Source organism: Laccaria bicolor, genomic scaffold (assembly GCF_000143565.1).
Source record: "Laccaria bicolor S238N-H82 LACBIscaffold_57 genomic scaffold, whole genome shotgun sequence".
NCBI lineage: Eukaryota > Fungi > Basidiomycota > Agaricomycetes > Agaricales > Hydnangiaceae > Laccaria > Laccaria bicolor.
The window spans coordinates 280,944-307,986 of record NW_001889928.1 but is presented as its reverse complement, the minus strand read 5'-3'; the positions used below and the strand labels follow the sequence as shown (position 1 = coordinate 307,986).

The 27,043-nt window shown below is 48.7% G+C and overlaps 8 protein-coding genes across 8 annotated transcripts; 5 read left to right on the top strand and 3 right to left on the bottom strand.

Moving 5' to 3' along the window:
- Positions 1-50: 50 nt before the first annotated feature.
- On the bottom strand, positions 51-1,820 carry LACBIDRAFT_295750 (uncharacterized protein; the record flags this gene model as incomplete). The annotated part of the gene is made up of 3 exons (XM_001888634.1): positions 1,276-1,820; positions 993-1,224; positions 51-953 (listed from the first exon to the last, which is right to left on the bottom strand). The coding sequence occupies exons 1-3, from the start codon at positions 1,794-1,796 to the stop codon at positions 51-53; spliced, it is 1,656 nt and encodes a 551-aa protein (XP_001888669.1). The 5' UTR covers positions 1,797-1,820.
- A 41-nt stretch (positions 1,821-1,861) lies between these two features.
- On the top strand, positions 1,862-2,664 carry LACBIDRAFT_313187 (uncharacterized protein). The gene is made up of 6 exons (XM_001888702.1): positions 1,862-2,013; positions 2,074-2,204; positions 2,259-2,324; positions 2,384-2,402; positions 2,465-2,528; positions 2,581-2,664. Exons 1-5 carry the CDS (start codon positions 1,885-1,887, stop codon positions 2,501-2,503), a joined length of 384 nt encoding a protein of 127 aa, XP_001888737.1. The 5' UTR covers positions 1,862-1,884; the 3' UTR covers positions 2,504-2,528; positions 2,581-2,664.
- A 915-nt stretch (positions 2,665-3,579) lies between these two features.
- On the bottom strand, positions 3,580-4,945 carry LACBIDRAFT_333990 (uncharacterized protein; the record flags this gene model as incomplete). Its single annotated transcript, XM_001888633.1, has 5 exons — positions 3,580-3,588; positions 3,633-3,907; positions 4,051-4,468; positions 4,526-4,577; positions 4,677-4,945. The coding sequence occupies 5 exons, from the start codon at positions 4,943-4,945 to the stop codon at positions 3,580-3,582; spliced, it is 1,023 nt and encodes a 340-aa protein (XP_001888668.1).
- A 2,009-nt stretch (positions 4,946-6,954) lies between these two features.
- LACBIDRAFT_313185 (uncharacterized protein) lies at positions 6,955-9,127 on the top strand (the record flags this gene model as incomplete). The annotated part of the gene is made up of 5 exons (XM_001888701.1): positions 6,955-6,992; positions 7,042-7,075; positions 7,131-7,342; positions 7,392-8,049; positions 8,099-9,127. 5 exons carry the CDS (start codon positions 6,955-6,957, stop codon positions 9,125-9,127), a joined length of 1,971 nt encoding a protein of 656 aa, XP_001888736.1.
- A 575-nt stretch (positions 9,128-9,702) lies between these two features.
- LACBIDRAFT_333988 (uncharacterized protein) lies at positions 9,703-10,972 on the top strand (the record flags this gene model as incomplete). Its single annotated transcript, XM_001888700.1, has 7 exons — positions 9,703-9,707; positions 9,853-9,973; positions 10,188-10,230; positions 10,285-10,343; positions 10,572-10,613; positions 10,640-10,757; positions 10,875-10,972. 7 exons carry the CDS (start codon positions 9,703-9,705, stop codon positions 10,970-10,972), a joined length of 486 nt encoding a protein of 161 aa, XP_001888735.1.
- A 2,248-nt stretch (positions 10,973-13,220) lies between these two features.
- On the top strand, positions 13,221-14,864 carry LACBIDRAFT_313184 (uncharacterized protein; the record flags this gene model as incomplete). Its single annotated transcript, XM_001888699.1, has 5 exons — positions 13,221-13,537; positions 13,589-13,694; positions 13,752-14,160; positions 14,214-14,578; positions 14,640-14,864. 5 exons carry the CDS (start codon positions 13,221-13,223, stop codon positions 14,862-14,864), a joined length of 1,422 nt encoding a protein of 473 aa, XP_001888734.1.
- Positions 14,865-15,353: 489 nt separating this feature from the next.
- On the top strand, positions 15,354-18,342 carry LACBIDRAFT_333986 (uncharacterized protein; the record flags this gene model as incomplete). The annotated part of the gene is made up of 17 exons (XM_001888698.1): positions 15,354-15,449; positions 15,636-15,744; positions 15,878-15,888; positions 15,909-16,023; positions 16,066-16,145; positions 16,178-16,204; positions 16,373-16,390; positions 16,876-16,913; positions 17,150-17,229; positions 17,365-17,375; positions 17,424-17,455; positions 17,503-17,641; positions 17,700-17,763; positions 17,844-17,888; positions 17,939-17,984; positions 18,032-18,150; positions 18,290-18,342. 17 exons carry the CDS (start codon positions 15,354-15,356, stop codon positions 18,340-18,342), a joined length of 1,083 nt encoding a protein of 360 aa, XP_001888733.1.
- Positions 18,343-21,262: 2,920 nt separating this feature from the next.
- LACBIDRAFT_295749 (uncharacterized protein) lies at positions 21,263-23,964 on the bottom strand (the record flags this gene model as incomplete). Its single annotated transcript, XM_001888632.1, has 2 exons — positions 21,263-22,957; positions 23,032-23,964. The coding sequence occupies 2 exons, from the start codon at positions 23,962-23,964 to the stop codon at positions 21,263-21,265; spliced, it is 2,628 nt and encodes an 875-aa protein (XP_001888667.1).
- Between the last annotated feature and the right edge of the window lie 3,079 nt (positions 23,965-27,043).

Sequence of the window (27,043 nt, the reverse complement as noted above, 5' to 3'; positions counted from 1 at the left end):
CTCTTTATCATCCATCGAATACGACGCAGCAGCAGTCCTTAAACCAAAAATTAAACCTCCAAAATCAACACCCTCCCATAACTCGAAGCAAGAACCACCCTCCCTCGACTCTCATCATAGTCAAAAGCCGCCCAGTCCCCCATACCATCATCATCATCATCAACGACACCCGAAATGTCCAACTCCATCCCTTGTATCTGTATCGGCACTGGGCCCCTGTCCAATTCTTCACTCTCACTCTTAGAGCCCTCCAAACCAGACACGTAAAGCGGCCCCGGAAAAACAGCACACATAACCCTCTCCTTCTCCTTCCTCGCATTCCAATTCCCTTTCGCAGCATGCCGTAAAAATCCGTCGACGAGCCCCTCCATCGTCCTCGGCAGCCTCGGCTCAATCCACACGCCCGTCCCACACTTCCCCAACGCGAGGGACGCACAGCGTAGGACTCCGTGCCGGGTTGGGATGGCGTGGGTGAGGACGGGTGGGAACGTGTATGGGAGTTGTTGGGCTTGGGATTTCGTGCTGAGATTCGAAGAAACGACGACTTCATCGAGGGAAGAGGGATCAAAAGCCGAATTTGGGTACAGCGTGTACATCTCCAACTTGTGCTCTTCGGCAGGATACCATGGGTCATCTGACTCTGGTCTTAAGAGGATGGAGAGCGCGACGTGCTCTTCCATTCGTCCCTTCGAGTGTTCGCCATGTGCAGATGACACAGAGACGGCGACGCCATCGACCCACCCGAAAGAGTGCTGTGCCAGCGGTGCATGCACCTTGTGTGCATTGGAGTCCTCTGAAGGAAGAAAGGCCGGGATGTCTGGAGCGAATGGGATGGTTGAAAAGACGGGGAATGGAAATAAATGGATTGATCGTGCGGAGACGACCAGGATTGAGTGATATGCGAATATGACTTGTATACAGCGGTCGTGCTGGGGTTGAGGGTTGGGTGTTAGCTACTTAGCGTAAGGATGAACAGGACAATAAAAATGAACCTGGAATAGATTTCGTGTTCCACCTTGATTTTCATCGTTCGGCAAAGGGGATGATTGGAGGATGGCGTATGTAGAGTTCTGCCAGTCCCATAGGAGAGACTTTGAAACGTCGTTGCTGAGGGCCAAGACGTGGCCGTTCAGGCATATCGGACGGAAGATTGTATTGAGAGTCGCGATGCTGTTTAGAGTCCACGTCTCGGTGTCCAGAGAGAGGATGTGCACAATGTGTTCCCTTTATCACTCTAATCAACAACGTTGATCATTGAGAGGGATGAAAACCAACCCTTCCTTCCACACCGAAACCGCCATCATCCCCTCGCTGTTCACAGCGTAGCCAGTAAATATGGCACCTCTGGGAAACCACTCGCATCGTTTCACAAGCACATCACCCTGCAACGCCCATACAGTCAACCCGCTCCATATGCTCTTCGAAATGGTGACCACCAACGTACGATCCAAGCAAGGCAAAAAACGAACGTCGGAAATGGACGTTATATCTTCATCTAGACATCCAACTACGCGTGGAGGTGGTGGCGTAAACGCAGATTGACGCCATTTGGAAGCCAGAAACCATGCTTTTAGGGTATATTGTTCGAGGAGGTCGAGGTTGAGTTGAGGTAAATTGCCATCGGATGGAAAAGGATAGTTGTTTGAGAGGATGTCGGTTGTGCATGCATTAGTCCAGACGATGCGCTGGTAGGAGAGTTGGTAGAGACGTTTACAGGTCTCTCTCAAGAAGAGGATGGATGGTGGTTGGAGAAAGGATAAGATGTAGATCAGAATATCATCCGTGAGCTTGAGCATCGCCGTTATAAGGTGCGTTTCGCCGAGGTCACGTTATCACTTTTCCCGCCTGCTCCCGACAAAACATTTCCTCTTTTCACCAAAAAAAATGAGCTCCATCTCAGCTTTCTTCTCCTCTTTCATCTCAACCGTCCACGCCGACGCTGAGCAGCCCGAGGCGGAGGTAGAAGCTCCAGAGCAGCCCGTAGCCGAACAGGAAGAGGAAGAGCCAGAAGATGTTCGTATCCGCCATCTGTCTTCTTCAGAACAAACTGCCAACGCTTATGCCCAACTTTAGCTCCATCCTGTTATTAGAGAAGAATGCAAGGAGTCATCGAAATGCGCCGCCCTGGCTAAGCATTTCGAGCATTGTCAGGAAAAGGTTCAGGCTGGGCAGGGGTTCAAGGGCGAGGATTGCGTTGAAGAGCTGTACGTGTTCTTTATTCGCTTTTACAACTTTCCTAACATGCCTCTAGATGTAAGTGTTGAATCCGTGTTCTCCAAACGACTTACTCAAGCCTGTCCGTCACTTTCAACTTCCCCAGTCCAGTACGTCACTTCCCCCTACTTCGCCTTTCAGAACCGCCTAAACTCTTTTTCTGTCATAGCATGATGCACTGTGTAGACGTATGTTCCCAACCCCTTCCACCTTAGCCCACCCATATACAAACTCACATCAACCTTCACAGGACTGTGCAGCACCCAAACTCTTCAGTAAACTCCGCTAACCACCTTACGCTCGTTTATTATTATGTGAGTGTGACCCCCCCATTTGTTCACACATTTCCCCATCTCATCTTCTTAGAGCCCCAGGTACCCGTAGTATTGGATGTACTGCTTAGACATGAGCAACCTGCCCTACCTGACATTTTGGAATTCATTCGTGCATCCTATATCCTATGAGTGCTTTTTTCATTCTTTCTGGGGGGTGAATCGACGACCTTCTTTGATCACAAGCGATAATTACATCGTTCCAGCACCTTCACCCACCTGTGCTACGATCAACGCTCCACATGCCTTGCTTCGCCAAGGCAAGCATTCTTTCAACATCGGGGATGCAACGTGAACATTCGTATTCCGGTTCCTAGATCCCCATTGACCAGGAGCATCATGCATCAGGGCTCTGTCGGTACATGCACTATATGACTACGTGAGGTGTGGGCCCTGTCAGTACACGCACTGTATGACTACGTGAGGTCTGCACCCACCCCTTTCCCCGCATAGACTTCGGCGGCCTCTTCTCATCCTCCGAGTCGCATCGTACCCGTATTCCACTGGAATTCCACTGGAATAGGACTGGAGGTGACAGGTTTCTACGCTTTCATTACAGCAGGCTTCCTCCCCTTCTTCTGGAACAAAACTTGGTTTGTTCAATGCACTATGCCCAAGCTCACAGTCTGATTGCTTGGGTGTTCGTAGTTTTCTTGCCGATACCTAACTTCAATCCAATTTCAGTCTCTTCTCCTTTAGACTTCATTTTTTTGCTTGAATGCTTGTTGGTTATCTAATGAACTACAAATGGCATGATAAAAAGTATCTTTGTAGAGGCGGACATCCTACTCCTCCCCGATCCACCACTCAGGACCACGCTCATTTTTTTGCAGGTCCCACTCATAGATTGTTCCGTAATGTTCAGCATATAGAGTCCCCCCGCTTGGATCGAAGAAAATTCCACGCACTCCTTCAAATTTTCCAGGGTTTGAGCGCTGTTCCCGCTTGAAGGGGAAAGTTTCTTCCGTCTTAAACGACGTCGCATCGATCACATGAATGATGTCATGACGGGAGGAATCATTGCACTAAGGATTCAGACCACCTATTTCAGAGGTAGGGATATCAAAATGTGAATATCAGACGTACCGCTGCAAATACCAGAACTTCTTTTCCTAGTTTTCCGCTGCAGAATTGAAGATATTGTATATAGTCGTCCTGAGCGACTATGAATGTCTCTAAAGGAACTTTACTTTGGATATCCCAAACAGACACTCTTCCGACATTCATAGCGATAGCAAACTTGGACCCATTGGCAGAAAACACAAGTCTTGGGTTCTCGAGGACAAAAATTGAATCTTCTGGGACTTTGGGAATAGGAATAGACATGCGGGTAACAAAGGAAAAGTTTGTCCCTCCAGAATCTGAATAGTGAATGTCAATCGTTTCATTTTGTCACTCCCTCTCCTGATCCGCCATGTTTAGAAGAATGTGCCTGTCAGGGGATAGCTTGACTTGGAGAACACATTAGAGCAGGTTCAACACTGCATGAAAATTTCGGACAAACCGAAATGTCCATGAGTCTCGCCCAGCAACTTCAACTCCTTGATCTGTAGATCAAAATCTATTCTCCCGGACTCAATTAGAGGAAAATTATCCGAGGCGTCAGTTTCAGTAGTGGAGATGTCAAACAGCTTCCAATGCTTGCCAAACCGCGCCCAAAAAGTGATTGCCAAGGGATTTTCGGTGGATATCGCCTCACACTGATCAAAATTGTTCCAGTCACCGTTGGAAGACCACAGAGCAGGACCAATGCGGTTATCGGAGCGGATTTCGTAGTTTGATAGGCGTAGAAAGCTGTCCATAATTGACTCGGTTCCGATTTTGGTGTAATTTGCGAATAAAACGATCTGATTGCCTTTGATGGGGACAAGCGAAAAATTGGTGAAAGTATGCGGCGGAGGTTCCGAGACAATAGTTCGTGGCTTGTATGAATAGTGAGTTGTATACGACTTTCTTAATGAGCGGCAGGTGAATCAAACCTCATGTTTTCCGGAGGAATAGATGTTGTGCTCAAATATCGCACCGTCCCGGCTATAATAAATGATTCCCTTTCGAAGAGGACAACAAAAGTCGTAAATTCGATCTCTGCAAGGATGTTCAAACTTTGATACATATACAAAAGACTCTCACCTGTGACGATTGGCACCGATTATGGTCTTTCTGGGAATCCTTGACTTTAGCAATAGTGAAGGCGGTTCATCCGTAGGTGAAGGTAGTTCATCGGTTGGTGAAGGCGATTCATCCGTTGACGATTCACCCGATGACGATTCATTCGTTGACGATTCATCCGTTGACAATTCATTCTTCCAAGAAAGGAATGCTGACGGCGGTTCATCCGGTGTTTCACCAGTTGAAGGCAGGTAAGGATACGGAAAGAATGGTGAAGGCGGTTCATCCATTGGTAGCTGGTGAGGATAGGAAAAGAACTATGCTCTGCCAATATAAGCGCGCGCTGGGCTGAGCGAGTTACATAGAACGTTTGAGGTTGGTGTCGCCGCTTTGGTGTCGCTTGCCGATCACGAGGAGCTCACTCATGTTCTCAACCAAGGGACATCATCGTACGTGGCTTTTGCTGTGGAACTGCTCCAGTGTTGAAGTTTGTACGGCAGGTTTGAAGAAGGTTCACGCTGGGCAGGGGTTCAAGGCTTCAAGCGTGAGGATTGTGTTGAGGAATTGTGCATGTTCTTTGTTCGCTTCAAGTTCCCTTTCCCAACAAAAAAAACATGCGTCTAGATATCAGACTTACTCAAGTCTGTCCGTCACTTTAAACTTTCCTTAGTCCAGTATGTCACTTCCCTACTCGTCTTTGAAAACCGCCCGAGTCCTGACCCCTTTTTAGGTCATAATAGCATAATTACACTGTGTGCACGTACGTTTACAAACCTTCCACCCTAGCCCACCCATACGAACTCACATCAACCCACAGAACTGCGCAGCGCCCAAATAATTAACCATAACCCTCGTCTATTATGTGAGTGACCCACCCCCACTGTTCACACATCCCCCCCGTCTCATCCGCATCATCATTCTCTCAGAGCCTCAGGTACCCGTCGTGTTGGATGTACTGCTTAGACTTGAGCACCTGCCCTGCCTGATCTTTTGCTATCTTCATCCTACTTATGAGCGCATCCCTCTTGGGGGTGAACCGACAACGTTTGCTGGATAGGACGACTTTTTTTCGTGGCCCGTTATGCAAATCGTCCTTGCCAGAAAGACAGGTCCCAACGGCTTCTGGTCCAGATCCGGACTTGTTACAGTGGCGCGTTCTCTCCCCCAAAAGCAAGACAGACTTTCTTGCATTGCTTTTTTACTCTCGTCTTATAGAGATGACAAACAGTTTCAAAACAACGTCCAGAAAAGATCAATGCGGCAAACCTTTCCATCAAAGGTTTCGCCGGTCAACTCCCGATTCTATAGCAACAAACGTCCCCAACTCTCGATGGCCACTGCTAGTTGTGAGATGATGTATCTGGTTTGTATGTCAAACACGTCAGACCTCTATATCATCATATTGCGGGGAACGGGAACTGATCACGTTCAACTCTGCTGCAACTCCTTACTGGTCTGTATCAGCGCACCCTGTCATTTCACCAATCTCTCACCCTCGGAAACTCATCTATGGATGGGAATTCGGGGTTTGGGGTTGCACATTGCCTCCACGACCCAGATTTGATCTATGCTCAACGTCATTGTTTGCCTCAAGGTGTTGGTAGAACACGCTCATGCCATGTGTTTTGGACTTTCTCAGCATCTTACCAGTAAAAGGTGAAGCCAGAGCGAATAACATTGATCGTTTTCTAACGTGAATGGCTAGATAACACCAGTAACGCCGTTCAATGTTGCCTTTCGAGTGTTTGCCATCCAATCTCACTCCTCATTCTTTGACAAAACGTTGGAACCACCAATATTATTCAATTGTCACTGGGTTCAGTATCTTCATCGGCCCTGGTTAGATCAAGCGGCTTGCAGGCGTAGCTTCGAACACCGCCTCAGTAATCAAGAAGGGGCACGAAGGACGAACACCCCTTTGATTAAGCGCCCGTACGGGTTTAGTAAAACACGCACGTCACCTTCATTTCCTGCCCAGATAACACCAATAACGCCGTTGAATGCTGCTTTTCGACTGTTTGTCATCAACTCTCCTGATCCTTGAAGGCTTTGACGGAACGTTGGAACCACCATATTATTCAATTGGCAGCGAGTTCAGTAACATCGGCCCGGGTTAGCTTGCAGCGTGGCTTCAAACAGCGCTGCAACAATCCGAAGGGGCGAAGGACCAACACTAAGCGCTTGTACGAGTTTAGGAAACACGCACGTCTTCGCTTCCTTTTAATAACGACATCCCCCCGGACGTGCCACTTCACCCACTTCCTCTTAAGACTTTTTCCTCCAAATTTCTAGTGCGACAATGGCTTTCAAGGAAACGAAGCCAGCCGGTTTAATAGCGTATGTCGGACATCTTTGCATTGAGCGCCCAACTGAAGTGCTACCATAGCGTCATGGGAGGAACGGGGACCGGCAAATCATCGGTATGGTAGTCTCTAAACTCTCGCCACATCAGCTTACCATCTTGCGTTATGCAAGTTCATCAACGCCATACTCGGAAAGGACGCCACGGACGTTGGACATGGCTTGGAGTCACAAACCAGCGACATCAAGGAGTATGACTTCTTGATGAAGAATGGCCTTCATGTGACACTTGTCGACACGCCGGGTTTCAACGACTACACCGCTGACGCTGGTGGTAAATCCGACCTCGTCATTCTGAAAGAAATCGGTGCATTTCTCAAAGCAAAGTAAGCAGTCCAGTGTTATTATCTGTGACCCTGACCCTCAAGTGCCTAGGTACGACGAGGACCGCAAGTTCTCTGGCATCTTATACCTGCACAACATCTGTGATCCCAGAGTTGGCGGCTCTTTGCAACGCAACATGACCATGTTCAAGAAATTATGCGGACCTGACCCTCTGAAGAATGTCGTCGTCGTCACAACCTTTTGGGATGAGATTGAACTGGACCATGGTATTGAACTCGAAACAGAATTGAAGACCAAGGATAGATTTTTCAAAGGGCTCGTTGAAGGGGAATCTAAATTTGTCCGATCTGGCAAATTCCCTCTGGGCGAGATTCCGAAGGGCCCAGAGTTCTTGCCGCCGGTCTCTATCGTCGGCGAGCTTGTTGCGCTTGACCCCGTATTTGTCGAGATGCAGAAGGAGCTTGCTGAGGGAAAGACTGTCGAGGAGACGTCTGCTGGTGCGGAGCTGTACAAGGAGTTGCAACAGCTCAAGCTTCAGCAAAAGAGGGATGTCATCGATCTGAATCAGAAGATCGCAGGGATAAAAGCCGAAAACATCGATGACAGATTAGCAAGGAAGGCATTGGAGGACGAATGTAAGGCCCTGAAAGGCCAAATGAAGGAATGGGAGACTAGACAGCTTGAACTACGGTCAGAGTGGGTCATCGCTATCGCTCAATTGAAACGGGAGAGGGAAACTTCAGCAAAGGTGTGCTCACAGTCTATGATCGCGGGGGGCGTTTATTAAAGTTATTCAGCAAAGGGATCTTGAGTTGGAGAACAACCGTCGAACTAAGCTGAGAAGCGAAATCGAACTCCTTAAGACTCTACATGCAGCGGAAATCTTAGAATGCCGCTCTCAGATCCAATCTTTGCTCGACGGCAACTCTACTGATGCCTTCAGAAACACGCAGCTCGAAAAAACCTGCGAGGATCTTAAAGCCACCGTGGCTGATTTATCTCTGTCCTTGACCAAGCTACGGGATACGAATGAGAGGGAGGCGGCGGAACGTAGTAAACAACTCCGGGCGAACGCGGCGACACATAAGAAGACGTTGGACGACCTTGCAGAAGCTAGATCGAAGATAGCCCAGTTGAACTCACAGTTGCAGGCATCCCAGGCAGCACAAGAAAGGACTGCCACTGAGCTCGGCAAAGTCAGGTCGACTTTGGCGAGTGTCAAAAATGGGGCGGAAATAGAGCTCAACACGGTTCGTGCCGCCCTTGCCGACGCGGAGATAAACCCCATCGCGTCCCAAAACACACAAGACAATACGGCTTCAGAACTCAGAGAGCGTGTGTTTTTGGAGAAAGTGATATCAGAGTTAAGTGCGGCTCATACGAGGTGTGAGGAGACAGAGTCACAGCTGCGGGAATCCCGCAATGCTCTAGAATGCAAGAAGCTAGAGTTGGTCAGATCGCCGTCCCCCTTGCCCAAGGAATCTCCTCGTTCCATTGCGACACCGAAACTTCCCGCAATAAACGTTATTCCGGAAGATGACGAAGGCGGGGAACAGTCTGCCCAGTCTCCTCCGTCATTAACGGATGTGACCGCAAAACGTCCACCACGGCCCAGGAAAACAACTTTCCTTACTGATCTCGTAGAACCATCCCGCCAACCCGCCACGCCTCCTGTCCATCTGGACTCTCGTGCCCAAAGGCTTAGGTCGACTGCTCCGGTCCTACTCTTCCTTGCCAACAAGACCAATAAACAGGCGGATATGCGCGCCAACAATCGCCCTCTTTCCCAATGCCGGATTTCCATTCGGGACACCTGTTCAACTTGAACAATACCGCTACGGCTGATCGTCAATCCAATTTCAACTTCTTTCTGGAACTGCCACCAATCCTGTAGATCATGATTATAGCACTATGTGAATCTTTTGTAATTGACCTTATGAACTCCAATGTACTTTTCATGTACTGGTTTGGCTGTGGCAAGGCTGTGTACTCGAGTATGATGCACGTGACGGCGTTTCCAACAGAAATCTTATCGAATCTGGCCTTTCTTCTGGCCTTTCGACGCACATTTGTATGACAAGTGAATTCTGTCAGATATATTCCACCAGTGTATTACTATCAAGCACGATCGAACCCTACAACGACATCTACCTCACCACCAGGTGGCACGGATCTTTCAAGTTGTGTGTTGAATGCGCACCGAAAAGCCGTTGCAGAAAGGCTATCAGAGACTCTTTCTTTGACCATCCAGGAAACTTATGACTGCGTTGGCTACGGAGAGAGGGCGAGGACTTTACTATTGCGCTGCCCAGGCTCAGACGACCAGGCCATTCAAAAATCAAAATTACCACAGCGATTTTGCTGAGGCGTGTTTTCACCGTGTTCTGATGCTGTGACTCGGATGATGTAAGTCCACCTCTACCGCCACGGCGACCACAAACCTCATCGCTCCTCCCCGGACTCACAGGAATATGACGTGAATTAACACCCACGCGCTATGCACCGACCAGAATGCGTTCGGGACCGTGCAACTTGGACGTTTAATCTCCAGGTCCAGCTATCTCAAGGCTGCAAGACCAGGGGGCGTGCGGGCTCTTAGCCAAGTCAACGGCTGGCCTCCTAGTTTTTGCTTAATCCTAAAGCATAATAATGGCAAAGTGTTCAAGGAAAATGTGAGTTTACCGTAATTTTTCTGGGGGAGCTGACCTTGATATGTTGAAACCGACATACCTGCCGAAAGAGAAAAAGCTGGCTCATAGAGAATAACGTTTTTGTTCCTATTTGATTGGAAAACACGCTTTTCTGAATTGGAGGTGTAAATATTTGGGGAACGATACAAATTCTTCGTGTTTAGGTTGATGGGAAACCTAACGTCGCGCATTTCAGTTTCGTCGCGGACTCCAGGTCGAGGGTGAGGACGGTCTCTGTCGTATGTCCGCCTATACACCCTGGTTTCTTCATCTCACTATTACATTTCATCTAGACAGCGAACTGACTTTCACGTGGGATCCTCGAGGAACTTGCGAGTCGTCGTGTAGCAAGGTGAGTCCCAGAGGTACGTCTTTCCATTCCGTGTGCGGATGAGTGGGTAGGATGTTGTTTCATCGCAAGCGATAATTAGGTCAACAGAACTGCCTCGGCTTGTTTTTGAATTTTCCCGCATTATTCCAGAACCTTCACCCACTTGTGCAACATCAACGCAAGCATTCCTTCAACGTCGGGGATGCAACGTGAATATTTGAACCCCGGTTCCTAGATCCCACTGACTAGGCATCATGCTCTGTCAGTACATCCATTGTACGACTACGTGAGGTGTGCACCCGCCTTTCCCTGCATAGACTTGGGCGGCCTCTTCTCGTCCTCGCATCGTACCTGCAGCCGTGATACCATTCTCAGTGACGGGTTTCTACGCCTTCATTGCAGCGGGCTTCCTCCCTTTCTTCAGGAAAAAACCTGGTTTGTTCAATGCACTACGCCCAAGCTCACAGAGTTCGATGTTCGTGGTTTCTTTGCGGTCTCTTCTCCTTCAGGCTTCTTTTTGTTTGAACGGCATAATAAAAAGTATTTTTATAGAGGCGGACATCCTACTCCTCCCCGATCCACCATTCAGGCCCACACTTATTGTTCTGCAGGTCCCACTCATAGAGTATTCCGTTCTGTTCAGCGTATAGAGTTCCCCCGCTTGGATCGAAGAAAAGTGCACCCACTCTTACGTACGATTTAGATCTTTGTAAGGTGTGGCCCATCTCCGTCTCCGTTGATCATACCACCTTCTGCGTTGGCAGCTAGGGCGAGGCAGGGTAAGGGTTTGCCTCCATCGTCGTTCTCTGCGCATATAGGAACAGGAAGGGTGGTGGGGTCGCGGGGGTCGTTGGTCAGTATGAGTTTGAGCTCGCCTTTGAGTTCGTCGCGTGTTTCCTCGAGCTCCTCCCGAGTTTCCTTGGGCTCTTGTGTTTCACCAACGAGCCCATCTCGTGTACCCCCGACGGCTTACGTCTACCGCCCTCCTTCCACTGCTACTTCCACCTCGTCCACCATGTCAGCGGGATCAAAAATGTCGGTCACGTCCGCAACGTCTACGGCCTCCTCAGATACCATCGTCCCCCCCGCCCGAGCGAGCATCACTATCACGCGTGCGGGAGGATTTGGAGTTTCCTATGCCGCCTACGTATGCCGGTGGAGTTGTCCCTGTTTCGTGTAGTCCTCGAAACTCTTTATCGAGCATTCGCAGCTCTTTGTCGAGTACTCGGGACTCTCTCACCCCTCCTCCTCCTCCATCGCTCAACGGCCAACTCACGCCCCCACCCGCACGTGGAACCACCCTTTCACCTCCACCTCATCGTACTCGTCCCTCCCCGTCTCCATCGGACTCTATGTGGACTGACGATGATGATACGGAGACAGAGACAGAGACGGAGACGGAAACGATATATGAGGACGCTGCGTCGATGGTTTCTGGGGTTTATTATAGTGCGCGGTCGAGTTTTGATTTTTGAGTTGAGTTGGAGTTTTGGGTTGGGTAGTGGCAAGGTTGGGATTGGACACCCCTCCAATATCGATGACCACCTACATGCATGACCATATGGCCACCACCACCACTCTTATGCGTGATCACACGATGAGATTGATGACGGTTGTATGCCCCTTTCTATTTTTTTTTCTTGCGCTCTAGATTCTTGGACGCTCATCACCTTCCTTTGACTACGCGACGACTATACACGCGCTCCCTGCCTCCCTTCCTTCAGTCTTTTTTTTCAAATCTCGTTCTTTTCCAGCTATCTCAATACCACGCTTTGTCCCCTCCTATGTAACGTTTCTTGGCACATGAATCCCCCTCCTCTCGTTTACACATATATCGAACCTTGTCTGTATTATAATTATTGTACGCCCTCATTCTCAAAGTGCACTACCGTATCGTAATCCCGGGCACTCTTAAATTTCGATTGTAGAGATTGGACTTTCTTTTACTTATACATAATATATTATCTATTCTCTATTGTCGATTGGCCAAGTTCGTTTTTGCGGAAGACGCCCATGAGCATGGGGGATTTGAGAGGTTGACGGGTTTGCCGCATTACATTGTTTGCAAAAAAAAAAGCTATTTATCGTCCCTAGAGAGCAAAAGCAATGTGGAAAAGTCTGTCGTCCTCGTTGGGAAGAGGCGCCATCGGGCGTTGAGCCGTCAAAATTGTATAGAGTCGCCTTGCCAAGGATTCCTAGCGGGTTGCATTTTTAGAACAACGCCGGGATGCCTGTCCAGTGACGGCGCTGGACAATGATTCGGGATACCAAGAGTTGTGCCTCGCAATCGCGGACCTTCAGCCTAGTTCCAACCTAGTCGATCACATGGGCTCAACATAGCCTATGTACCTCTTTCGGCTTTGCGAAACCACTGTGGTATTAATCTTGAACGGCCGGGTAGTTTGGATCTAGGCAGCGCAACAGTATAGTCTTCGCCCCTCTTCCCGTAGTCAATGCCGTCGTCAAGCTTTTTGGAGCGTCAAAGGGAGAGTCTCCGACAGTCTGTTTGCAGCGGCTGTTTGAGCGCGGATGTTAACTGGAAAAGGGAGGGAAGATGAATGAGAAGCCGATGTGGATGCAGGAAGGAGGGGATAACGATGTTGTTTCGGGGATCTATCACGGCAGAGCCGAAGGCTCCAATCGGGAGCCGTCAAAAGCAGTTCTCTTAAGAGTGTATCTTCCCCACCACGAGCTGATCAGCTGCCTGCAAGAGCGGGTCAACGTTTGCGAAGATGGCAGGTTTCATTGAGCATACCACCAGTGGGCCGCAGAAAGGTCGATTTTTGGTCGAGTTTTGAGTTGAGTAGAGTCTTCAGAATCTCTGTGATTGGTAAGCGACACAAAATCCGACAAGCTCCTTGGCATTGTCCTTTCCGTACTTATTCTCACCAGCCATCGATGGATGAACCGCCTTCACCATTCTTTCCGTATTCTGACCGGTCATCAACGCCTTCCTCCACGGATGGATCGCCTTCACCAACGGATGAACCGCCTTCACCATTCTTTCCGTATTCTGACCGGTCATCAACGCCTTCTTCCACGGATGGGTCGCCTTCACCACCCCATGAACCGCCTTCACCATTCTTTCCGTATTCTGACCGGCCATCAACGCCTTCTTCCACGGATGGGTCGCCTTCACCACTGCATGAACCGCCTTCACCATTGCTAAAGTCAAGGATTCCCAGAAAGACCATCATTATTGACCGCAGTGACTTGTGAGTGTCTTTTGTATATGTATTAAAGTTTGAACACCATCGTCCACCTAGCACCTCTGTTTACGACCTTGATTGCCCTCTTCGAAAGGGAATCTTTTATTATCTCCACAAGGGTGCGATATGCGAGCGCAACATCTATTCCTCCGGCAAACATGAGGTTTGATTCCCATGCCGCTCATTGAGAAAGTCATATACAACTCACTATTCCTTCAAGCCACGAATTATTGGCCTGCAACATGGGTCGTGGGGTTTCATACGATTTTCGTTTGTCCCCATCAAAGGCAATCAGATGCTACTACTCGGAAAGTACACTAAATTCGGGCATTCAATGAAGTATCGCTTTCTATACCTATCAATCCACGACATCCGCTCCGATAATCGCGTTGGTCCCGCTCTGTGGTCTTTCGAGAGTCGTGTTGATGGTGTCTTCAATATGTCTGACTTGGAGCTGATAAAAACCACCAAAAGTCCCTTGGCAATCACTTTTAGGGTGTGGTTTAGGGACCATTGGAAGCTGTTTGATACTACTCAAACTGACGCCTCGGATAATTTTATCCCAATTGAGTCCGGGAGAATAGATTTTGATTCAAAGATCAAGGGGCGGGACCACGAATATAGTCTCGGTTTGTCCGAAATCTTCATGTAGTGTTGAACCTGCTCTAATGTGTTCTCCAAGTCAAGCTATCCCCTGACAGGCGCATTCTTCTAAACATGGATGTGGACGAATACCGATCAAATGAAACGATTGACATTCACTATTCAGATTCTGGTGGCACAAACTTTTCCTTTGTTACCCGCATCTCTGTTCCGATTTCCAAAATCCCAAAACATCCAGCTGATCGCCTCCAGGATCCAAGAGTTGTGTTTTCTGCCAATGGGTCCAAGTTTGCTATTGCTATGAATGGTGGAAGAGTATCTGTTTGGGATATCCAAAGCAAGGTTCCTTTGAAGACATTCATAGCCCCTCAGAACGACTATGATATAGACGATCTTCAATTCAGCAGTGGAAAACTAGGAAAAGAAGTTCTGGTATTTGTAGAGGTATGTCTGATGTTCACATTCTGGCATCCCAGCCTCTCAAATAGATGGTCTGAATCCTTAGCGCAAATCTTTCTCTGATCCTGACATCATTCGAATGATTGATGCAACTTTGTTTGAAATGGAAGAAACTATCACCTTACAAAGATCTAAATCGTACATAAGAGTGGGTGCACTTTTCTTCGATCCAAGCGGGGGAACTCTATACGCTGAACAGAATGGAATACTCTATGAGTGGGACCTGCAGAACAATAAGTGTGGGCCTGAATGGTGGATCGGGGAGGAGTAGGATGTCCGCCTCTATAAAAATACTTTTTATTATGCCGTTCAAACAAAAAGAAGCCTGAAGGAGAAGAGACCGCAAAGAAACCATGAACATCGAACTCTGTGAGCTTGGGCGTAGTGCATTGAACAAACCAGGTTTTTTCCTGAAGAAAGGGAGGAAGCCCGCTGCAATGAAGGCGTAGAAACCCGTCACTGAGAATGGTATCACGGCTGCAGGTATGATGCGAGGACGAGAAGAGGCCACCCAAGTCTATGCAGGGAAAGGCGGGTGCACACCTCACGTAGTCGTACAACGGATGTACTGACAGAGCATGATGCCTAGTCAGTGGGATCTAGGAACCGGGGTTCAAATATTCACGTTGCATCCCCGATGTTGAAGGAATGCTTGCGTTGATGTTGCACAAGTGGGTGAAGGTTCTGGAATAATGTGGGAAAATTCAAAAACAAGCCGAGGCAGTTCTGTTGACCTAATTATCGCTTGCGATGAAACAACATGTATACGACTTTCTCAATGAGCGGCATGTGGATCAACCTCATGTTTTCCGGAGGAATAGATGTTGTGCTCGAATATTCCTCCATTCCGGCGATAGTAAATGATTCCCTTTCGAAGAGGGCTTTGAAAGTTGTTTATTTCAAAGCTGAGGTGGACGATGGTGTTCAAACTTTTGATAAATATACATAAAGACTCTCACAAGCTACTGGGGTTCGAAACAATGGTGGTCTTTCTGGGAATCCTTGATTTTAGCAATAGAGAAGGCGATTCATCCATTGGTAGCTGGTGAGAATATGGAAAGAACAATGCTCTGCCATTATAAGCGCGCGCTGGCTGAGTGAGCTTGTCGGAGTTACTCAGTTAGACGCTTGCTGGTCACGAGGTTACATCAGTAAGATGGAAATATAGATTCCGGGTTTTCAGTGGTTTCCTTTGGTTTCTGGAAACTAGGAAACCAGAAACCAGGAAACCTGAGAATCCTAAAAACTATCTACAGTGTAGAACTATTTTTCCATTAATAATAGCTTGTTTACAAGTACGTAGATTCCAGTGTAGTACTTCCTAGTGTTCCCCAAAGGAGGGCAACCAATCCCAACCAACACCGAAGAATACAAGGACCACAACCAGATTGATGAGGAGGTTGTGATCCGCCGCTGTTGTTTGTCGGGTTGTGCGTTGTCGGTCCGATGACGACAAACGACGACAACATTAGTCATTCGCCATTTGGTTGCCATGTCGCTGACAGCGACGTGGCACCTGGATTCAGAGTCAGACAGGAGTATCAGGGGGAGTGTACTTATGTAGGCTTACCTGGATTGGCACAGAGGAAGAGCCTAGACGATGACAACATCGTACGTTGTCACCATCATTGTTGCCTCGCATCTGCCTCCACCGTTCGTTCATTGGGCATCCGGCTGCTGGTTGTCGTGGCCAAGAACAGACACCATTGCCACCCTGCGAGCAGCGGCTTGCAGGGGGCTTAGAGTGTCGATGTCGTGGGTGGGCAATGTCGTAATCAGGCGATGCTTCAAGGGAAGGTGGGTGGACGTTGAACGTTGATGGTGGAAGTGGTTGTTGTCAGATTGTTTTCGGCATTGTTTGCTGTTGTCGAAATTGTTTGTTGTCCAACTGGATTTGAGCACAAACATGACCACATGGTCTGTGCGCAGCCTCAGGGTATATAACCACCCAGTACCCATATTTTATTACATATGTATTGCATAATGTTTGTCTATGATCACAATATATTGTGTATATTCATATTATATATATACTGTGACAGGTTTCCGAGGTTTTTGCACCTATCACCCCATGAGGTTTACTGAAAAAGGGACATAGGTTTCTCAGTCTCCAAGTTTTCGGGTTTTCTGCGGTTTTCAGAGGTTGCCTGGGTTGAGAAACCTCTGGAAACTGAAATGCTCACTGATGTACAGGGTTTCTACCTCAAATTTATGCACACTGCAACTTGAAGCTTTGAAATTTGAAGACTCCTCATGTTCTCAACTTTCTACTCCACTTCTAGCTCAACTCAAAACTCGACCTTTCTGCGGTTCACTCGTGGTATGCTCAATGAAATCTCCCCGATGATTGGCCGAATTTGAAGCTTGAGAGCTCCTGCGAGTTACAGTGAAGGTGCACGGTGTAGTTTGGATGTTGAAAGTGTGGTGGGTTTGCCGCGCTACTGGCAGAGAAACATCGTCGTATGTGGTATTTGCCGTGGAACTGCTCCAGTTTTGAAGTTTGTGCAGGTTGACAGCAGGTTTTCCCTCCACTTGGGCGTTGACCCGCTCTTGCAGGCAGCTGATTACACCGCCAATTGGCGCACAGGTTGATGGCGGGTTGCCAAATTTCCTGATGCTCATCAAATCTGTCACCTGTGAGTTACCTGATCCACATGCTGTGCCCAGGCCCAGCTGGCCATCAGCTGGTTCATACATGGGCACCAGCTCTGCTGTAAACGTAGCGACCACCTTACCACAAAATTAGTATAACTGCTAGATTTCACTCAAAGGCAAGGGCTATGTAAGAGACGGTTAATGTAGTGCTTTTGCACTTTGAAATATACATTAGTCGTACGCAAATACAGCTTGTAACCGTGCACAGTGAGCGAAATTTCACCCAAGTCATTTCAAACTCAGACACTCCGCAGGTTCAAATACTTCCAACCCCAGCTCAACCTTCCTCACTCTCACCTTCCGTCTCCGGCACCATTCTTCTCTGTCACCACCGTCAATAACCACCAGCACCCTGCATCAATCGTTCAAATGCCCTCAACGATGCAACGCCAGGTAACCAGCGCGTCAGCGCACCACATTTCAACGGGATGAAGACGACCTGGCACGCCAGCGGACATGCCACATTGTCCAGATGGTGACGACGCAAATCATTGTCACCGTCCCCTTGAAACAAGGTGAGCAAGGTGACTGCTGTACCCCTTTCCTTTTTTCACATGAGAAAGCAGTGCCACGTCGCCGTCTCAACTTGCAACAGACAAATGCCGACAAACGAGGACGACCAACGACGGTGAATGTCCAGGTGAGTAACACTATACCCCTCTCCCTCCATTTTTGACTAAAGGAGCCCAGGCCATATTGCCATCGGCAATGATCTACAACAACGAACGACGTCGAGGTGAGCAAGACGACACCCCTCCTCTCTTTTTTTCACATAAGAAACAGGGGCCACGTCGTCGACGGCAATGTGACAACTAGCAACGGACCAACGACAATGCACGACGAACGCCGAACAACATCGCGTCACACCCCTCCTTTTTACCTTGTTCGTGCATCTGTTCTAGGTACGTACCCAGTAACCCTTCATGACGGCCTACCAACTCATCCAACGCCTTCTTACAGATCAGCCCGCTTGACACCACCACAAACAGTGTCAACCTATATGAGTAGTAGATAAAGTAGCTGTATATAACTCTTGTGTAGCCCGTTGTCAAAATGCAATCTATTCTTTTGTTTATGTTCTCAAATTGAAATAAAGCAAGGTGCAAATGAGGATGAATAAATTTATGAAAATGAGATGTAAACATGTAAACCCCGGTAGCTCATACCCAGCCCAATATACCAGCATTCCCTGAATGACCACCTGTCCTCAACATCTCGCTCCACCCTGGGGACAGGTATCCCTGGTGCCATGCTGTGTTTAGTGCGAAGTTCACACGGCGCCCAGCTGTCAACAGGTTGATGCGACATGGAAACTAGGTGTGATTACATCATTTGATCCAGGTGTCTGTGACCTGGCCACCGTTTGGTGGTGTAGCTCATGGTGGGGAAGCTACACTCTTAGAGGGAGCTGGTTTTGACAGCTCCTGATTGGCGCCTTCGGCTCTGCCGCCGCATTGACATGGTGATAGATGAGCCCATCATCCACTATCCCCCAAACAACATGGTTATCCTCTTCTTTCTGCATCCACGTCGGCTACTTATTCATCTGCCCTCCCTTTTCCAATTACAGCCGTTTTCATAACCATAGGCCAAAAGTTCAAAATTACAGATACAGTCGGACCTCGAATTCTAATCATGTCCACGAAAATCAGCATATATTTCCAGGCTCCAAAATGCAGCCGCTCGTCTCGCTCGATGAGCCTCTAAATACTATTAGCGTATGACAAATGTGATCATTGATGGGAAAGAACAAATAAACAAAGGTAAGGGCTCGAGCTTGCGAGAGAGCGGCTGCCGGAAAAGTCAGTCGGGAAACTCCGAGACCATTGATTAACCCTAACGTTGGGTCTCAAATCTGTAAGGACCCAGCGCGTCACATTTTGGTCACGATATGCTCGAGTGGAGCGCACACTGGTGCACAGTGTCGAGAATAGTGTCCAGGTCCTCGATAATCGACAAGTGTGAATGGATGGCCTTCAAAAATGTTTTTCAATAGAATTTCGTAAAGAAATTGGTGGGCTGTGATCTCTGAATCCTCAAAGGCCTTCACTCAAAGGCCTTCATAGATCTTACTTCATTGAGGTATTGTAGATTTGCCATTGGCTAGTTGGCAAACTGGAATCCCGGGCCCTTATGTAGAATACAATACTGCTTTGAACCTTATGCAGGTCTTGTGTATAGACTTGTACATATATAGTTTTGGACTGACATGACATTGGTGAAATGTCCACATTGGAGACTGGGCATGATGAGTATATTATTGTGGTTCTGCTGCAGCACAGTTCTGGACCTTTCATCGTAGAGTACTCCATACCCATTCACTGTTGGGTTCGAGCCCCAAGTCCAAACAAAGATCTGTCACGCAGGTCCAGGGAGTTGGGACCCAACGTTAGGGTTAATCAATGCTCCCCGACTGACTTTTCCGGCAGCCGCTCTCTCGCGAGCTCGAGCCCTTACCTTTATTTGTTTGTTCACTCCCATCAATGATCACATCATAAGATTAGTCATACGGCTCATAGTATTAGAGGCTCATCGAGCGAGACGAGTGGCTGCTTTTAGGAGCCTGATATATTTCAGGGATGACGAGCACGATAGATCTACAGTTATACTAAATAGAGTCATCATCCGACAATTTACACGTCCAATTTTAGATTCCGCCCGTACGTGTATTTGGTCGAGATTAGGCCTATCGTTATGAAAACGGCTGTAACCCCAGCGCTCAAAGAAGCACACGATTACAATCCCTATCTGGAACACACACCCATTCTACATTTCTCGCAACAACTGTCTCCCAACAATTGTCGTCATCCTGCGTCCCACCGACTCTGACCCCCCCCCCCCAATTACACACAAACCCTTTTCGTCTCATTCCGCCTCTGTCTCTCATCCCCCGTTCAGGCGCCCGAGCCCCTTCATCTGGCACCCATTCAAGGGGCGTCCGCCCTCCCTGATGCTCTCCCATCCCTCTCAAGTTGCGTGTTGGATGCGTACCGAACAGCCGCTGCGAAAAGCCTGTCGAAGACTCTTCCTTGGACGCTCCAGAAAGCTTACGACGCTGTTGACTACGGGAAGAGGAGCGAGGACTTGATTGTTTCGCTGCCCAGATTCAAACTACCAGGCTGTTGAAAATTACCAGTGGTTTCGCAAAGCCGAAAGAGGTACATAGGCTATGTTGAGCCCGCCGTGTGGTCGACTAGATTTCCAGAATGGGAACTCTGAAGGTCCCCGATTGCGAGGCACAAGTCTTGGGATTGTAAACCATTGTCCAGCGGACTCTTGATTTTGACGGCTCAGCGCTCGATGGCGCCTCTGCCCAACGAGGACGACACACTCTTTCGCATTGTTTTTGCTCTCTCGTTCTCATAGGGACGACAAACAGTTTTTTCAAACAATGTCCAGGAAAGATCAGCGCGGCAAACCCTTCAAATTCCCAATTCGCCCATGCTCATGGACGCCAATGTAATTTTATTAATAAAGCAGATCTTACCACAGAAAACGACAATTGGCCAGACTAAGATAATATATTATGTATAAGTAAAAGAACGTCCAATCATTCTACAATCGAAATTTAAGAGTGCCCAGGACTACGATACGCGAAGGGGCACATTAAGAGAATGAGGGCATACAATAATTATAAAGCGGACACTGAGGTTCGATATATATATAAACGAGAGGAGGAGGGGGGATTCATGTGCCAAGGAACGTTACGTAGGAGGGGACAAAGCGTGGTATTGAGATAGCCAGAAAAGAACGAGATGAAAAAAAGGGAGGGAGCGCGTTGTATAGTCGTCGCGTAGTCAAAAGAAGGTGATGAGCGTCCAAGAATCTAGAGCGCAAGAAAGAAAAAAGGAAGAAAAAGGGGGGCATACAACCGTCATCAATCTCATCGTCTGATCATGCATGCGAGTGGTGGTGGTGGCCATATGGTCATGCATGTAGGTGGCCATTGATATTGGAGGGGTGTCCAATCCTAACCTTGCCTTGCCACTACCCAACCCAAAACTCCAACTCAACTCAAAAATCAAAACTCGACCGCGCACTATAATAAACCCCAGAAACCATCGACGCAGCGTCCTCATATATCGTTTCCGTCTCCGTCTCTGTCTCCGTATCATCATCGTCAGTCCACATAGAGTCCGATGGAGACGGCGTGGGACGAGTACGGGGAGGAGATGCAAGAGTAGCTCCACGTGTGGGTGGGGGCGTAAGTCGGCCAGGAGGAGGAGGGGTGAGCGAGTCCCGAGCACTCGACAAAGAGCTGCAAACGCTCGACAAAGAGTTTCGAGGACTACACGAAACAGGGACAACTCCACCCGCAAACGTAGTAGGCGGCATAGGAAACTCCAAATCCTCGCCCGCACGCGTAATAGTGATGCTCGCTCGGGCGGGGGGGACGATGGTATCTGAGGAGGCTGTAGACGTCGCGGACGTAACCGACATTTTGGATCCCGCAGACATGGTGGACGTACTAGACGATGCAGTGGAAGGAGGGCGGTAGACGTAAGCCGTCGGGGGTACACGAGACGGGCTGATTGGGTGTACACGAGACGCGCTCGTTGGGGAGGCACAAGAGCCCAAGGAAACTCGGGAAGAGCTCGAGGAAACGCGGGAAGAGCTCAAAGACGAGCTTGAACTCATACTGACCGACCCCACACCCCTTCCTGTTCCTGTATGTGCAGCAAACGACGATGGAGGCAATCCCTTACCCATCTTCGCCCTAGCAGCCAACACAGAAGGTGGTATGATCAACGGAGATGGAGACGGGCCACGAGGCGCAGGCGAAGGGTCCCTGGACGCATATCCCACTGCTGCTGCTGAAGGAGCAGAAGCGCTCCATCGAGAAGGAGAAGGGCTCACGCTCCTCGACTGCGTCCTCAAAGGTGGCGATAGCTGCTTGTCAGTCCTTGGTAAATGCGAAGACGAGGCGTTCCTCGTTGACGACCGAAAATGCTGTTGAGGACCGAGAAACGACGCAACCCGTCCTCTCGCATTTGAGGTTGAGGACACTTGCGAAGTAACTCTGGATCGGGGAGGAGACCTTCCCAGCTTTTGCTCCTTCCCTTGCTTCTCCCGCAGATGTTGTTGTTCCGCACGCGAAAACGAAAGCGTCCTCGTCAAACTAACATTCAGCGGCAACGAAAGCGTCCAATCCTTCTCCCCTTCCTCCTCCTCTTCCCTCCTCCTCAAATTACTTTGAGACTTCGTCTGAAACTGACTCAACACCGAACGATCACCACCCGTCGGAAGACTCTTCACTCGTCGTCTTCTTTTCCGTGCACCATCTTTATCTTTATCCAAATCCGCGTCGGTATCGGTGTCGGATAGAGTAACACGCACAGTCGGAACTCGCGCAGAAGCAAGAGGAGGCTGAGGCTGCTGCTCATAACCAGAACAAGAAGAAGGAGAAGGAGAAGAAGGGACGCCAAGGCGTAACGTCCATTCCTTGCCTGGTCTCGTTTGCACGTAATGCCCCTCTCGCTCTCGACGATGAACGCTACTGCAGTCCACCGTCTGTCTTCCTATGTGCAGCTGAGTGATGGGTGAAATTGACTGTGGTGGGGAGAAAGGCGCTGCCGGAGAATCGCTGTCATTCTCTGACGATGAAGACGCCGATTCGAGAACGGAATTGGGGACGGTGGGGAGAGGACAGAGCGGGGGCGGTTTACTTGGTGCCAATGGGGCCGGTCTATCTTTCCTCGTCTTGGACTTCTACCCAAAAAAAAAAAAAAAAAAAAAAAAAAAGTAAGTCGTATGTGGATGAAGAGAGAAACAAACAAACAAACCTTGGGCGGAGAAGCGGAAGCAGAAGGGAGGGAATAAACGGACCCAGAGCTGATACTCGACCGCACAATTTGAACCCTTGCTTTCGCGAATGGGTCCGCATCGGCGTCCGTGCTCGTACTCATACTCAAGCTGATCCCATCGTCATCATCATTACACAACGACCACCTCTGCCGCGTCTCTGGTTGGGTGCCACCACCATGATGATGATTCTGCGAAAAGACGGGTGTCAAGGGTGTCACAGGGGACCGTGTAGACGTGGTAGATCCAGAGGGAGTAGGCGAAGGTGGGGACCGAGGGGGGTATATAGGTCTGAGTGATAGATGATTTTGAAGGGACCGCTCGTGTTGGATGATTAAAGGGATGTAAGGAATGTAATCGCTTTCTTCCGTCCTCCCCGCGTCTGAGAGCACGTCTTCTTCGTCTGAATCGGAGTCGTCTTCGAAGAAAGACGGGCGTGATTCTTCTGTGGTGGTGGTGGTGGTAGATAGTCTAGGTGCGGGGTGGTATAACGGAAAGGGCGCAAAAGAGACGGTGGTAGGGTGTGTTAAACGAGTGTGGGTGTTGGTGGTTGCCTGTGGTGCGTTCTTGCCATTGCCAACGAACGCATTTGTCGCTTGCCGCTTGATGCGCTGGAAGAGTGCCATGGGGCTACGGCTTGGCGCAGGCGACAAGGACAACTCTGAATTCAAGTCAAGGGTGGACATGGACGCTGTCGAGAAAGGAGTGGGGAGACAAGCATGCGGCATTATTCCATCGACTACAGAGTCTGCTTTTTGGGAGGTTCTTGTGAATGTCAAAAATTGGGAAGAGTCAGGGTCGAAGCGATCCGTATCAAGCGCAGCCGAAACGAGTGATGTGAACTCGGCGATTGAAAACGGTGGAGGCTCGGATGGAGAGCTCTTCGTCGTCGTCGTCGTTGTTGCCGTCGACATTCTGCTGAATAGCGGCGGTAGTGTAAAGAACGACGACGACTTTTTTGCTTTGCCCATTTATTGAGAGAGACTGTAGGAGAGACGGGATCTTCCTAATCTGGCCGATTTCATTATGCCTCTTTCTTCTCGGTTCTTATTCCCCATCGAGATACCTGACGGGCACTTGTTCTTCACCCGTATTCAAGCTTATTCCAACAACTGGATACTCCCGTAGACTCCCATCCTTACTCGAATACACTCCACTCGCCTCATGGCCCGCCACTTCCCCTGGGCCTTGACGGTGACACGCTCTGATAATCTCCAACACCTCGAGGCTGCAACTCACATTCAAACGATTGACATTTACCCTACGTTAGAATGTTCAACCAGAAATCGTGTCAACTCAGGCTCTTCACTGAATAATAAAAATTTACTTCCCCCCATCATCATCCCATCAACCCTCGAGCTCCATAACACCTGTGATGTGAATTTTTTTTCACGCGTATTTGGAATACCCACCTCCGACACTGGCAGGGCAGGGCAGATCGAGTCTCGACTGCGCTCCGGTATCTCATCTCCCGAACGAAGTCTGTTTAACTTCCCAGTCGAATCGATCCCCTCAGTTACACCAATCTAGACGACGTCGAAGAAACTTTGCTACCTATCTGAATCTTCGCGGACGATCATCAGGTCGAATATAACCCCCGTAGAACCTTGACAAATCTACACGTCCACGTCACCTTGTGGTTGTGTCCGAGGCGTCGCGTTTGTCTCTCGCTCTCGGCATTCACTCTGCTAATTGCGCACTCCCGCAATACCGCATGGCGTTTCGTCTTCATCACTTCTTGGGGTATTCCTCGTCATCCCTGCTCTGTTCAACATTTGTTATTACCTCTGCTATTCGGCTTGACCACCTCCGAAACCCCATTCCTCGTGATCACTCCTCCATTGTTCCTCCAAGCTGAATCCTTTTTTTAATGATCAATCGGCTCTCTTCTTCATCTTGATCACGTCCTTGTGGTACAGTCAGGTTCTCTACGCTTCGTTTCGATCATTTATCACTTAAATTCAACACTGTTCATCTTGATCATCCCAACACCCATGGATCCATCTTGATCACGTCTGCTTATCTTGCTGGTTAATGCACGCCGATTTCTACACGTCAACTTACTTCATTCACTGGCAATTGCGCCTACATGCGCACTGCTGCAATACCGCATAGCAACTTTGATCGCGTTTCGTTTTCATCTTTCCTTCGGAACCTCATGTATTCCTCGTCATCCCCAACATTTGTTATTCATCGTGTTCACCTCTGCTATTCGGCTTGACCAGCTCAACCCCATTCCTCACGACTGTCGGTTCTCCAAGCTGAATCCTTGTGCCCATTTTCTCCTGTGTTTTTTCTGTTATGGTCACGTCGCTACTAATCGGCTCTGTTCTTCGTCGTGATCACGTCCTTGTGCTACAGATAGGTTCTCTACGCTTCGTTTCGATCATTTAACAGTTAAATTCAATGCTCTTCATCTTGATCACGTCTGCTTATCTTGATCACTTCTCTTCGACGTCTAATCGATGCCACTGGTGATCATCAGGGATCTTCAAGAAGTTGCTGATCTTATATTAACGCCCTTGCTGGTTGATGAACACCAATATTCCCACTTTTGCAATCGAGTCCGCCTCGAGGCTTCGATGCCACTGTCGGTTTGGCATTCGCAAATTTCAACAGGCTGTATACTCATTAACACTCTTGCTGACTTTGCAATTGATCAACGACTCGGAATATCGTCGTCTTTTTTCTCTTCTCTTCTTGTTCACATCGACGCCAAATAATCGTCTTCTGGCTTCGAGGATTCGATGCCGCCGTCGATCACCCGGGATATCCAAGTTGCGGTCCAAGTTGCTCATCATCAAATAAATAAAAATTGAACGCCATCCCACCCTTTGCAATTTGATCGATGAATATCGTCGTCTTTTTTCTTTTTTTGTTTCTCTTCTTGGAATTCAGGTCGACGCCAAATGATCGTCTTCATAAATTGTTCGAGGCTCCAATGCTGCTGTCGATTGATCATTATTCAAGGTGTGGGCTTGCCCAATGAGCCATCAGATAGTGCACACAGTGAACGCCATTATGCCTACTTTGCAATCGATCGACAGCTATCGAAGCCATTCGGTACTGGGTCAACGCCAAATAATCGTTTTGGATACCACTGTCGATCACCCGGCCGGGATTCGATTTAAGTTGCGGTGGTACATTACTCGTTAATGCACTGATTCCCATCCAGAGAAACAATTGTGTATTTCTCTGGATCTAGAGCTATCATCTTGTCACCAGTACCCGCGACCCACTTGAAGCCGCGACCCACTGAAGCCGCCTAACTCGAGTTCGATGCGGCATGCCACCAGCGATTCAACTTGGTTATCAGCGGTCGACCCTCACGCTCACTTCTGGCCGATACAGCAAGAAGCTCAAGGAACTAAACTGCATGCTATCTGGATCTTCGCTAGGCTACTGATAGTGGATCTACATTCCTCTGGAAATTTGCAAGACCTGACGGATTTGGCTTACAGCTCGCGGACTTGGATCCAGCCTCCGCTCATGCTGCGGCCTATCATTGATCAACTTTATCCCTTCGCTCGTATCTTGTGCGTTATCGTTATCGAATCACTTGTGGAACGCATGAAATTGACTCGCCGTTGAAGTTCAAATCTGGTTTCCGCACGACGTGTGTGCAGCGCCAGAGTTCTAGACGCATGCAATAAAAATGGAACAGTGGAATTGCCAAACCAACAAGACGATAAGTTATAATAAAAGAAACATTTTCAAAGATGTGATCTGCGATCCAGTCGACGCCGTGTCCATGGTAGAGAAACACATGCTTTTGCTGTCGTCTCGTTTAAAACACAGCGCTTGAAGAAAGAAAAAACTAGATATGCCGGCCGCTCAACTAGCGCAACGCGAGTCAAATACTAGGACAGATGAGCGGTCCACCGTATGGGTGTCAACATCCAGCAGCCTGTAGCGCCAGACACCGCTATCCTGCAGTTTCGGAGATTGTCAACTCTACGTGAGCGAACAAAAACAGCAGGGAAGGGGTGCGGA